Source organism: Micropterus dolomieu, linkage group LG12 (genome assembly GCF_021292245.1).
Source record: "Micropterus dolomieu isolate WLL.071019.BEF.003 ecotype Adirondacks linkage group LG12, ASM2129224v1, whole genome shotgun sequence".
In the NCBI taxonomy this organism is placed as follows: Eukaryota; Metazoa; Chordata; class Actinopteri; order Centrarchiformes; family Centrarchidae; genus Micropterus; species Micropterus dolomieu.
Window position 1 is genome coordinate 38,358,180 of NC_060161.1, and position 13,848 is coordinate 38,372,027.

At 41.7% G+C, this 13,848-nt stretch overlaps 3 protein-coding genes across 7 annotated transcripts in view; all 3 read right to left on the minus strand.

Moving 5' to 3' along the window:
* zgc:85858 (uncharacterized protein LOC405879 homolog) overlaps positions 1–3,942 on the minus strand; it is a 6,210-nt gene extending 2,268 nt beyond the window's left edge. Inside the window, exons 1-2 of the mRNA XM_046064537.1 lie at positions 3,638–3,942; positions 2,277–2,352 (exon numbers count right to left, since the gene is read on the minus strand). Coding sequence (XP_045920493.1) covers positions 2,277–2,352; positions 3,638–3,721 — 160 coding nt within the window. The 5' untranslated portion in view covers positions 3,722–3,942. The remainder of the gene's footprint in view (positions 1–2,276; positions 2,353–3,637) is intronic.
* Positions 1–13,848, minus strand: part of LOC123980185 (zinc finger protein 260-like) — a 672,464-nt gene that overhangs the window by 132,829 nt on the left and 525,787 nt on the right. The window lies entirely within an intron of this gene.
* Positions 5,864–13,848, minus strand: part of si:ch73-265d7.2 (C-type natriuretic peptide 2) — a 17,369-nt gene continuing 9,384 nt past the window's right edge. For all 4 annotated transcript variants that reach the window (XM_046064527.1, XM_046064529.1, XM_046064530.1 and 1 more), the window contains exons 3-4: positions 8,278–8,412; positions 5,864–6,620 (exon numbers count right to left, since the gene is read on the minus strand). In XM_046064527.1, coding sequence (XP_045920483.1) covers positions 6,321–6,620; positions 8,278–8,412 — 435 coding nt within the window. In that variant the 3' untranslated portion in view covers positions 5,864–6,320. The remainder of the gene's footprint in view (positions 6,621–8,277; positions 8,413–13,848) is intronic.

Sequence of the window (13,848 nt, forward strand, 5' to 3'; positions counted from 1 at the left end):
TGGATGCCAGCTCTACGGTGGGCCGCTAACCGAGAGCGGCGCTAACAGCGACGTTAGCCCATCACAGTCACCCGCACAAAGGTGGAGTTTGTGGCTCAACGTCGACTCACAGGAAATGCCAACATGTTCTCGCTCGTCACATGTGGACGCTTGGTCAAGGCCCTTTGGCGTCGCCTTTTAACGCGCTGGTTAGCCCTTTAGCATCATTTATAGATGTTTTTGGCTCTGCGGTAAATATCAGTTAACACGAATGTTAACTTCCGTCACTTCCGTAACTTGCGCAATCTACGTAATTTGCGTAACTTAAATTAAAATATTTAATGTTGATTTTTTGATTCACACGGGACACGAATCCCGGTCTCCTGGTTCAAAGTCGGGGTTCTGGCCCTCCATCCACCCCTTTTCTATTAAATATCATATACCTGCCTTTACCGTCAAAAACTGATGCTACAGGGCTTCCCCCACTGCGTTGAACTATGACGCTATAGGGGTCCCCAGCCCGTTACAAACTGACGGCGATGGGTCTTGACCATGCGTCCATATGTGACGAGTCTGGGAGTGAGAACGCTTTTAAAATGCAGCAAAAGAAAAATAAGCTGTAGGTCGCAGCAACCCAAAATAATGGACTGTCCACCGCTGAGACGCTCAACCGCAGACTGTCTAACCCATTTTCATCACATTAACTTAGCTGAGGAGTTGTTTGTGTATCTGGTTCCGGTACAAGAACAAACATCCAGAACAAGTAGAACAATACAACAAGTTGAAAAGGTTCTACACAAAACTTTCAAATACAGTCTGTTACAGTTTTAATTGCTTTTTGCTTTGAATTGAAGAAATGTCTGATTTAAAACATTTATATTCGTATAGTTTTTATACTGGCCTATCACAGCACAGTGTGTTTCCTCCTGCTTCCTGTCTTTGTGCTAAGCTAGGCTCACTTCAGTCAAACTGCGTCTCACTTCAGATACTCCCGTTAGTACCCCAACACGTAGTACACTGTGTACTTACTTACTAGCCTAGGGCAGCGTCTCGAATCAAACACGGCTGTTGTGCTCTGGACATGACGATTTGTCACCAAAATATCTGCACTTCAATTAAATATATTTTATTAACGTGCTTGTACTTTTTCAATCTCTGCCGCCAATTTGAAAATACGATGGTCGTCCCTTCTTGTTATGTAGCCAAGATGGCGACCGTTGAGGGTGAGAAGGACAAAAAAATAATTTAGCCAGTGTCAGTTCGGAGGACACAGTTTGAGTTTCAACTGAAGAACGAGTTCATCTTTCTGATAAAAGACGTGTTCACAGCCGAGGAGCTGCTGCGGTTTCACTTAAGATAAGAGCAGAGCTACGTGTCCGTGACCTCTGCAAGAGATGCAACAAGTCACTTCAGAGATACTTTACATCCTCCGCCCGTCCAAAGTGGGCTGGACTAAAGATAACGGCGTGTCTCCTCGCCGTTTGGTTGTTTTATTACAGCACATAGAGTACACACACTGCTGCAGCCAATAGTGCAAAACGAGTCACATCTGGATCCGTGTTGTTGCTCTCAGAGTAATGGTTTGGCACAGGTGCTCACAAGCGGCGTGAGTTTTGACACTTTAAAACACAGGCGAGCGAGTTTGACCTACCAGCCGTAAAGAACATGTGGGAAGATTTCTGCAGACAATGTGTTAAAGTTAAAGCGTTTAGAGGCTTTTAGTTTGCTGACACGCTGGTTTCCTGACAGCAGTAATAATTAATTCATGTTCTGAGCTTTGGGCTGCATGTTGCATATTTTTTTAATAAAGTGAAGATTAATATTTTCTTCCAACTCATTTTGTTTCATGCTTTCATAAAGTATGACTTGTTTTAAAATGTATGAAATATGTTAAACTTTATATTTCTTAGTTTTTTTAGCTTGACTGTGTAACCACTGTTACAGGGACTACAGATGAAAAACAGTCTCATTTACATTAATGTTTTATTAATGTACACTGTCCCTGCTAAATGACACTGAATAAATAAAAATCATCTTCACTCTCTGTCTGCAGGTCAGAACTGACTTCAGCACACAAGCATCAGATGCTTGTAATTAAATAATAAAACCCCATAAATTAAAAAATCTAACAGCATTTAAGGCCTGATATGTGTGAGTAAGGAGCGTGTGACACCGAGACGCAGCTCTGCAGGAAACCCATTTAGATGAGATGAGCTGTGCAGGAAGCAGAGCTGCTTAACAGCAGTGCGTCCGTTATCACACGCGATACCTGTGTGATACCTGCAGGTGACACTCACCTGACCCACAAACCACGAAGACGAAGAGCGCCAGCAGCCACGGACCCACCGGAGACTTCTCCTCGTTTACTGGCCGCTGAAACACACAATATTACACATTTATTAGTGCGCACCAGGTAAACAAAGCCTCTTTTAGACTAACAAACATGGCTGCTCACTTCTTCCTTCTGGGAAAACAACACAGTAACTAGTATAAATCCTGCAGGCGACGGGAGATGTTCTGCTGTGGTGTTTTCCTCTCACTCTGCTGCTGTTAATCAGCAGGGTGGCGTCGCTCTGTTCGCAGCACGGCGACAAAGTAACAACAAACTGACAGCAGCTGTGATCATCAGGTCACGGCTGAGCTCACGGGCCTCACTTACTTAATCGGCCCCTTTAGTCGTTTCCCCACAGGAAGAGAGAAAATATATTAGGAGGGCTACAAATAAACACTCATGCTGAGTCAAAATAAATCAAAATTAAGTCAGAATCATGAAATCTTTAAGTCAAACCACTATCATTTTCTTTTACTGCTCTCCAAAGTGTTGGTCTGGCCTAATTAGCTAGCCTACCATAAACACACTCATGTCAGAGATGGTTTCATTGGGCACACACTGCTGTTACAGCTGACACCACCATGCTAAGAGAGCTCATCACAAACTCCATTGAGAAATCCGTATATTTAATGCTGCGTTTTATGTTTACAAAAGTAAATACAATTTAAAGAACAACAGTTTACGTTAATACAACGCGTTGGAAGCTCTCCTTAAATTCGGCTTATGCAAACTTTGCAAAATCAAGACTTTTTCAAACCCTCTCTCTGAATCTTTAGTATTGTGTTCGTAACGTTGCACGCCGAGCCTCCGCCCACCGCGGTGTTTACAGCAAAAATGTACGCGAGAAACGGTTAACAAACGATATACATTTAACTTTTGTTTATGCCGAGTTAAAGACAAGGCAATCAAACAAAAGTATCATGTGATATATCACCGTATTTATTTAGCGTTTGTGACTCCACACGCAAAACCACATTAATGTGGCAGATTTCTGAATGGAGTCTGGCTCTCTTTCATTTCATCCACATTAACCAGTCACTTCATGCCACAGGCCAGCATTTCATTTGTTTTTCCGTCATCTATAATCTGCAAGAATATTTAAACGCGCTTTTATCTTATTAATGTTGGACTGTGCAAAATCGACCCCCCGTGTGTCGTTGCTAATGCTAATGCTAACGTTAGCTCTGTCAAACCCGAGCTGCCTCCAGAACTTGTCTCGCATTTTAACGTATAAAACCTGAACTAAAGCGGATTTATTGTGCATTTAAAAGAGATAAACTGATATGTTTTAAATCAGTTTAGCCCACGCAGCCCGGCTGTCAGTACCGATGTTTTCTGGACGTGTCCCCGCTGTGTGATGGTCTTGCTGTGCCGCTCGTTCGCCACTTTCATCCTCTGCACCGCCGACATGATTCGGGTTTGCCGACCGGGTCTGGACCGGGACCAGGAGGACGGAGAACAAGGAGGAGCCGGGAACTACAGCCGAGTATCAGGAGGAGGCGGTGCCGGTGAAAAGGTCCCGCTAGGACGAGAATCCGTGCCGAGGATCGGGTCTGTGTTGTGAGGCGGACAGCGTCCGAGTGAAGCTGCTAGCCGAGCGAGCTAACCCTGAAGCCAAAGGCCCCGTCACGTGACAGGGGACAACCAGATCCAAAGTGTCTCCCCGCTGCCCTCTAGTGAAGATGCCGCGAGATGTTTCAGTCACGTTTGTCAGTCGAAAATCATTAAACATCTTCTTTCTGATCGGAGTGAATATTATTAATTATTATATTAAGGACAACACGGGGCGTCCTGGTCTCATTCATGGACTAGAGAGAGCTTTTATTTCTTGATTACTGGTCTCACTGATCAGCAATCTGGCAAAACCAGAATCAGATTTAAGTGTTTTTACACATCTGAGCAATTTGTTTTGGCAACAGCAACAATGATAACAAGATATCTAAAAATATGAGTTTAGTATTTACATTATTGCAATAGAAGAATCAGATTCAGATCTGATGTGTTGTGCAAACATTAACCTGGGGGGGGGGCGGGGGTCTGAAACAGTTTTTGTCTGGGGTGCGAGGGGTCAGCTTCAATCCTTCCTGCTCGCCTCAGAGTCCTCGAGGCGTACAGGTCCTGAAGAGAAGGAAGATTCTTCTCTGCAGAGCGAATGATGCGCTGCAGCCTGCCCTTGTCGCTGGCGGTGGCAGCAGCGTACCAGATGGTGATGGAGGAGGTGAGGATGGACTCGATAATGGCGGTGAACATCATCAGCCTTATGTCCCTCTGTTGGACGAGGACAAGTTATGTTCCCCCTCACCAAGGCAGATGGTGTTTCTAGAACAAGTTATCGCTGTCATGCATCTTTCATTTACAACTTCAGAAAGTCCATTGAATCATTTATCATGGCAGCAGGGTCCTGTGTGTTTAATATGCTGGGAAACATTGATTTATTTCTTTTTAATTAAATGTCATTTTGAACCTGTATATAATTCTGTTTGTAATAACGGGACTAACACATCAACTCTGACAGGTGCCAGATCATCAGTGTTATTCACTTCACCTGTCAGTGGGCTTAATCTGATTTGGTGTGTGGTATATAAAGGATATACATAGGTGTCATTTTTTTATTTATTTAAAAAGGACGGTGCATATTAATGGACATCTTAGCTTTTCAGCAATGTGAATATGCCAAAGTTAGTCTTGAGGCTTTACATCTGTAGTCCCCGGCAGGTCGTCTAGCTGACACAGCTAAACGTTAAATTAGAGACAATACAACACAATTTTCAACATCATATTATAAAAGACACCACAGTTTTGCAGACGGGGTTATGTAATTTAAGGTGCTGTTTAAGTGCCATTCCATGAAATCAAGTACAATTTTATTCTGTTTAAAGTGTGATTTAGAGCAGGAAAGTACTACAATAAAGTATTTCTCTACTACAAATGTGTTTTTTTTTTACAGTACCCCATTTACTCTGGGGTCGTTTTCCCAGCACTTTATGAAAGCATTTGTTAAAAATATTTTGATAAATACAGTTTCTTGTGACAAGAAATGTTAAATAACAAATTAAAATACTATGAGAAAGGTTTATTTGAACAATAAAAAAAACTGGAAAAATGTAACTTAAGCTATAAAAACAAGCAACTGATTACAGCATTATTTTCCATTATATCTTTTACATTTTTAATTGTCATCTCCACTGGAATTTTGTGTATAAATAAAGCCCCTTACACTTTTTCACAGAATTTCTACAGAAAGTAGTAATTTAAGACCTTAATGCTCAAAGTCTGAGCCTTTATGTCTAAACCACTTTTCAAAACAAACTATATATATATATATATATATATATATATATATAAAAGGGGGGCCAACCCAGTACTAGCAAGGTGTACCTAATAAAGTGGCCAGTGAGTGTATAATATTTCTTTCTGAGATGTGGAGTAGAAGAAGAAAGTAGCATGAAAAGAAAAGACCTGAGTAAAGTACAAGTACCTCACTGTTGTACTTAAGTACAGCAGTGGAGTAAATGTACTAACTTACTGTCCAATAAAGCAACGTGAGCCAAGTTGAAGTTTCTCATTTTATTGCAGCGTGCAGTCAGACTGCTGTCAAATCCTCACACACACTCGCACACACACACACACTCATCAGCATGTTTAACACATGGTTGTCTCTCTTACACACACACAGTGTTCTGCTGGCTGTGTTGCAGCCAGGGGTCAGAGGTCAGAGTTCAGGGGTCAGGGGTCATTAATAGGATTCCAGGGGAGCTAGGAGGGAACCTCCGTTTCCTCTGATGTCTACCTGTGTCTAAAACAGGTGTGTTCCCTTTATTTTAGTTTAGTTTAGTCCTTCGTTAGTAAAGTTCCAACACAAAGTCTCTGACCGGAGGCCTTGGGGTTCCTGGAGGTCAGAGGTCATGCAGGGTCAGCTCGGGGTCACCTGTAGTGACATCACAAAGTTCAAAAGACAGGCGGAGTCAGCCTGTCTGGGAGGAAGTCAGTCAAAATTTAACATAGCGGTCTAACAACCCAGCCCACTGATGGAGCCGATGCGGTCCATCTTCATCCCGAAGCATCCCCTCCCTCCCACCATCGACTTCCTGCTCCGCCTCCTCATCTTGGACTGTCGCTGGAGGAAGTCAAGGAAGAAGCGAGGGACCGCCTCCCGTCTGCCAGCCAATCCCTTCGCAGCACTGTGACCCGCGGCGAATACCCTGGGTGAGGGGGCAGGGAGTCCAGCTGAGCCCTCTGTGATGTCATCAGAGTTGGGCGGGGCCAAGATGAGAGACGCGAGACGAGGGCCGAACAGAGAGTTTAAGACCTGAGGAAAGAGAAGGTTTAAAATGATGTTTATTTGTAAATTAATCAATGTAATAGATCACCAATCTGCGCAGAGTCTCAGCACCTCTCTGAAGAGCATGTGCTTTCTGCACACTAATATTTATGCCCTGAAACAAAAGTACATATTTCCATCGATTTCATGTCCTCACACATCCGAAAGTTTTTATAAGTACAATATTAGCTACAAAGTTACAAAGTACACAGTAGTAGTATAATAACCCCAAAATACAATAAACACTTCAGATAATGTTGGTTGTAGCTAGCCCACCCCTACCCTCATCTTCACATCTTTCACTTTAGCCAACATTAAGCCGTCACTCTAGACGCCACAAACAGGTTTTGTACTGAGTGTGGAGCTCCTCTACTTTTTGACCTCTGCTTGCCTTCTGTGCATCATCTTAGCAGCACTCACACCTCTAACAATGTCATTACCTATGCTGATGATACTTTATTATATATTATTTATTACTTTATTTATTATTTTTATTTCTCTGTCACCTGACTGTTGCCGTTAATCTCTGATAGTCCCCAAAACTTCTGCTAAAATAGACTACACTAGAGCTCATACTGTTACAAAGAAGTGTTGCATCAAAGAATGTACCGTAACTTGAGCTAAAGTTAACAGGAATGCTTCTGAATAATGTGATTTAATAAAATTATAACTACGTCACTGAAAAGATCCTGTTACTGAAACAAATAACTATAATTTACTGAAACATACGAAAACATAACATCATATACTAAACAAGACATTTTGAAAGCTTGAAGATTGCCTTTGTCTCTTTTGTCCTGGACTGAATGTACCCCTCTGACAAAACAACTGGCCCCAGACTGGCCCCCCAATAAAACTGGCCTACAACCGCCACTGTTTACACACAACAATACTGTATTTAATTTCAACTGTCCCTTATTACTGTACATTAATTACAGAGGCACAATCATCAGAGGTGAACCAGTCAGTCCCTCAGTCTGAGATTGCCTCCTGAAAGCTAAAATCTGCTCTCTGAATGTTCTTTATTTTAACTATTGGACAACACATGCTTAAAATATCAGGGTCAGTGTATCACTGTGCATTTATTTATTTTTTTTTCTTGGACTTGTTATGGGTCAGATGATCTGACTGTTTAAAGAAATTGAAAATGGAAGGAAATGTTTGTGGTTTTTTTTATAAAAGTTAGAGGGGTTACGTGATCCAGGATAGCAAAACATGGGATTTCCAAATCTGGATCTTTCTGATCCAGATTAAATGTTTTGAACAACTGGGCCCTGGTAACTACTCAACATTTTGATCTTTATTGAGAAGTGACAGCAGGTCGTTTCTTTAAAACATGTTCTGATGATCTACCCTAGCTAAAGAACACAAAGATGATGAAGAACATGGGGAAAACAATGATGAGTATAGATACAAAACAGACGAAGATGAGCTGAAGGCTTAGTCTCAGGAAGGTTGAGAATGAGGCTAGAAGTTAAAGATGACGACAGAACTGATGAGGAAGATGAAGATGACAACGACCGAGAGGATCATGAGATTTTGAGCTTGAAGAAAGTGAGCGTGATCTTCAGATGAAGGTGATGATAATGATGATGATGTGATGAGGATGGCGATGAGGATGAATAAGAGGATGATCTACACAGACCTGTTTGTCGTCTTTTTGTGATGAAGGTCTCGACTCCACGGCAACAGTAAGGAAGAGGAGGAGGAGAGGAATGAAAGAAGAGGAGGAGGAGGAGGAAGATGAAACAGCCATCTTTGTATCGTGGGGAACAAAAATCTGACGAAAATCAGACAGAAAATAAGATTCAGTAAATGAAACATTGCCACGGCAGCAGATTGTCCTGTATGCTGATTGGCTGGAAGGTGTTCGTTCATTGTTTTCTGCTGAAGGAAGATCATGTGATGTGAACGAAAGCTCGGGAGCAGCTACTAAATGTACCTTGTGGTGAGTTTGTCTTTATTAATGGTGCAAAAATGTAACTGTTGGCTTTATCAGCTGTTCATTAATTATTTGTTGATGACTGATGGGTCCATTTAAAAACATCAGTAAGGAGACATTTGGGCTGCCATGTTTTAATAAACCCTTTGTCTTTGTATCCATTCAAACCCCAGAAAGTTAACATGAAAGAAACAATTTTTCCACGTTTCTTGTATGTTGTGTCTCAATCATCTCATCGTAATCTTAATTCATACATACCTCTTCTTGCAGGCCGTGATTGAAAATAAGATATTTTGTTCTGAACTAATTTGCCTGGTTAAAAAAGGTTAAAAAAAGCTCTGAGAGCTAACTTTCCCTCTTCGGTAATTTAGAACTCCATAAAATGATGAACAGCCTTCAGAACAAAATGTCAGGAGGGGTTAGTGTTAACTGAAAGAAGCTCAGGGAGATGTTGTGGCTGAGTAGTGTTGGCACGTCTCCAGTCAGAGGTCTAGATGAAGGTCAGAGGTCTAGATTAAGGTCAGAGATCTAGATGAAGGTCAGAGGTCTAGATTAAGGTCAGAGATCTAGATGAAGGTCAGAGGTCTAGACGAAGGTCAGAGGTCTAGATGTAGGTCAGAGGCCTAGATGAAGGTCAGAGTACTAGATGAAGGTCAGAGTACTAGTTGAAGGTTAGAGGTCTAGACAAAGGTCTAGGTCTAGATGAAGGTCAAAATACTAGATTAAGTTCGTAGGTCTAGGTCTAGACGAAGGTCAGAGGTCTAGATCAAGGTCAGAGATCTAGATGAAGGTCAGAGGTCTAGATTAAGGTCAGAGATCTAGATTAAGGTCGGAGGTCTTGATGAAGATCGGAGGTCTAGATGAAGGTCAGAGGTCTGGATGAAGGTTAGAGTACTAGATTAAGGTTAGAGGTCTAGATGAAGGTCAAAATACTAGATTAAGTTCGTAGGTCTAGACGAAGGTCAGAGGTCTAGACGAAGGTCAGAGGTCTAGACGAAGGTCAGAGGTCTAGATGAAGGTCAGAGTACTAGACAAAGGTCAGAGGTCTAGACAAAGGTCAGAGTACTAGATGTAGGTCAGAGTACTAGATGTAGGTCAGAGTACTAGATGAAGGTCAGAGTACTAGATGTAGGTCAGAGTACTAGATGAAGGTCAGAGGCCTAGATGAAGGTCAGAGTACTAGATGAAGGTCAGAGTACTAGATTAAGGTTAGAGGTCTAGACAAAGGTCCAGGTCTAGATGAAGGTCAAAATACTAGATTAAGTTCGGAGGTCTAGGTCTAGACGAAGGTCAGAGGTCTAGATGAAGGTCAGAGGTCTAGATGAAGGTCAGAGTACTAGATGTAGGTCAGAGTACTAGATGAAGGTCAAAATACTAGATTAAGTTCGTAGGTCTAGGTCTAGACGAAGGTCAGAGGTCTAGATCAAGGTCAGAGATCTAGATGAAGGTCAGAGGTCTAGATTAAGGTCAGAGATCTAGATTAAGGTCGGAGGTCTAGATGAAGATCGGAAGTCTAGATGAAGGTCAGAGGTCTGGATGAAGGTTAGAGTACTAGATTAAGGTTAGAGGTCTAGATGAAGGTCAAAATACTAGATTAAGTTCGTAGGTCTAGGTCTAGACGAAGGTCAGAGGTCTAGACGAAGGTCAGAGGTCTAGACGAAGGTCAGAGGTCTAGATGAAGGTCAGAGTACTAGACAAAGGTCAGAGGTCTAGATGAAGGTCAGAGTACTAGATGTAGGTCAGAGTACTAGATGAAGGTCAGAGTACTAGATGTAGGTCAGAGTACTAGATGAAGGTCAGAGTACTAGATTAAGGTTAGAGGTCTAGACAAAGGTCCAGGTCTAGATGAAGGTCAAAATACTAGATTAAGTTCGGAGGTCTAGGTCTAGACGAAGGTCAGAGGTCTAGATGAAGGTCAGAGGTCTAGACAAAGGTCAGAGGTCTAGATGAAGGTCAGAGGTCTAGACAAAGGTCAGAGGTCTAGATGAAGGTCAGAGGTCTAGATGAAGGTCAGAGGTCGCCCCTCTTTGAGTCCAACACGTTGGTCCACACTTAAACACCTCAAAGTGTTGGATGGATTCTGATGAAATATTGTTCAGACCTTCATGTTCCCCTCAGGATGAGCTCTAATAACTTTAGTGATCCTCTTACTTTTCATCCAGCGCCATCATCAGGTCAACGTGTTAATGTGTCCAACACTTTGGTTTGTGACCAAATCCCTGCAGAACTAATAACATCCCATCAGCCTGGGCTGCACCCTGTTTACTGCTTAAAGCTTCCACTTGTCATTGTCACTGCACCATCACCACCACACAGCAGCATACAGTTGTTTGCATTTAGCTCAAAGCACTGCTGTTTATAAGTGCAGCCTCACAGCTCACAGAGTTTCATCCATGAAGGTTTTATATTTGTAAAACTTTCCCACAACATAAAAACGTGACTGAAACGGTTTAATCTGTGTGGTGTCCCAGTGAGCGGCACCAGGGTGCAAAGCGCTACTGAGCATGTGCAGTGGAACGCAAACCCAGAAAATCTTTTTGGGCCCATGAGAAATTTTTACTCAAGTGAATGAGTCAGAGATCCATGCTCCTGACCCATGTATGGTGAGAGACTTGCCAGCAGCAGCAACACTGTGAACCCGGGGCCCCAGACCCTGAGGGGCCCCAGGGTCACAGTGTGACAGTTTGATTAATATAAAGTTACAGCTCCTGCATTTGTATTACAAACTACACGGAGCTTGCTCTGTTAGCTGGAAATACTTCAGGTTGTTTGTGGTAGATATTCAGCATTGGAAAGTATCCAAGTACATTTAATCAAGTACTGCACATTTGAGGTACTTGGACTAATTTTCTACTACTTTATACACATTTTAGAGGAGTACTTATTTTGCTTCACTACATTAATGTAACATATTATTAATATATAATTACATATACATATATAATTACTAGTTACTGTTTAAAACATATGATGAAACTCTAAAATACAGCAGATTTATCTAGTGACCGCTTTGAGGGGCCCAACCCGTCGGTTGGGAACCACTGGAGAAAAGTACAAATAACCTCGATCAGCTCCAACAAGTAAATTTATTTTATTGTAAAACTTTAGATTAGATTTAAAGAAAATCTGTATCAGATGAGATTAAATTATGTTTTTATTATAATGATGAAATCATATTAAATCATCTAAACCTTCTCCCAGCAGCAGATGACATTTTAAACACTGAACTTTATGTTAAGTACAACAGGATTTAAAAGCAGCAGAACTTACTGACAGAAAGTTGAAGAGAAATATTCCAACAAAAATCCCAAATTTGAAACAAAAATCCTCAAAAAAACCCTCCAGAATATTCTGCTGGTCATCGATCAGTAATGAAAACTGCTTAAAAGTTTTCAATCAAAATGTTTTCTTCCAATAAAAACGATCGATTATTGGTCTCAGATGACGTCGTGACAGACTAAAAAGTTGCAACGTTTATTTGAATGAAGTTTGGTGTCTGTCCTGTCTCAGTGTCAGGACGGGTCGGTGGTCTACGTGCAGAGGACAGATGCACGCTAATATACAACCCGCCGCTGTGATGTCACACATTCTTACCACTGTTACCCCCGACAACGGGTCTCACACACACACATACACACACACACACACACACACACACAGTCAATGGTTGAGACAAAGATAGAAGAGCTGTGTGTGTGTGTGTGTGTCGTATTTTGAAAAGTTTGGAGGACGAAAGAGACAAATATATCGACTAATGAGATGCAAAGGTTAACGAAAAGAGTCACCTTCATTCACAAGTGAAAAATCACTTTTTAATCACGAAGGGTGTTTCAGACGTCCATGGGAAGATTTAAATGGTTGTTAAGGAGCCTGGAATGATCCTTGAGGAGGTCCCAGGATACCTTGAGGGGGGTTATTTAGCAGTTCTTGAAGAGACTCAGAGGTAGTTGAACAAGCTTCCTGGAGAACTTGAGCGGTTCCAAGGTCCTTGAAATAGGACACAACCAAATGTTGCAGAAATGCTGCAAGTAGCAGAGACACAGTGTTTCCAAGGGACACTAAAAAGTGATGCACACAGCCGGGACACTTTCTGTTTGTCTTCTGTTTTCTCTGAAAGCGGTGAATGTTGTTGAACTGGTGAAGATGTTTTATTAAGCTGCCGTGTGTCAAACTCTCAGGCCCCGAGTTTCCTGCAGCATGTGAGGGAGTTAAAGGTTTCCTTGAGCAGGTGTCAAAACCTGAAAAGATTTCAGAGGTCTGTGAGGAGTCTTTGAATGGATCCCATGATCCCTTGAGGGGTTTCATGAGGAGGATACATGTTTGGTTGAAAATTATCCTGGAGTCCTTGAAGGGTTTCAAGGTCCTAAAGGCATGTCAGAGGTAATTGAATTTGTGTCTGGAGTCACTGAAAGGGTTCCAGGTGTCCTTGAATAGGATCATGCCGTCATTGAAAAAGTGAGTGCTGAGTTGGTGCCTGGAATTCCTTTTGGGGTTATAAGTACCTGAGATGGTACCAGGGAGCGATAAGGAAGCTTATACTGTAGGTTTCCTGCAGTGGCAGCAGGATGCTTTGAGGGGGACTCCAGGAAGGACCCTGGAACCACTCAAAGACTCCTTCACACTGAGAAGCAACAGATAGCACTGACAAGTAGGTCCTGGATCACTCAAGGGGGTTCCAAGGTGTCTAGAGAGGTTCCAGGTGTCGCTGAGTGTGTAAGCTGCTAATGTAGTCCTGTTTACCTGTAAGTTAAAACACCTGGAGCTCTAATCATCCTCCTCCTCCTCCTCTTCTTCATCTTTGACCATCCCTGCAAACACTGCCAGCACTCTGAAAAATGTTCTTATATGTTCTATATTATATTCCAAGTACTATGTTATTTTCATGGTATAAACTATAGATTATAGTGTTAATATATAGTTATATATTACTTATAGTTACTACACTCATTGCAGTTTTGTATGTAGTTTACCACCGGGCCTCTATATTAATTCCACTTACAGCTGTTCCATTTCTATGGGTTGTTTTGATCCATTAAGTCAGCGGTTCCCAAACTTTTTAGGCAACGCACCCCCTTCTACATCTTGACCGTGTTGCTGCACCCCAATATAATATATATATATATACACATATATATACATATATATATATATATACACATATATATACACACATATATACATATATATATATATACACACACATATATATATATACACACACATATATATATATACACACACATATATATATATATACACATATATACATATATA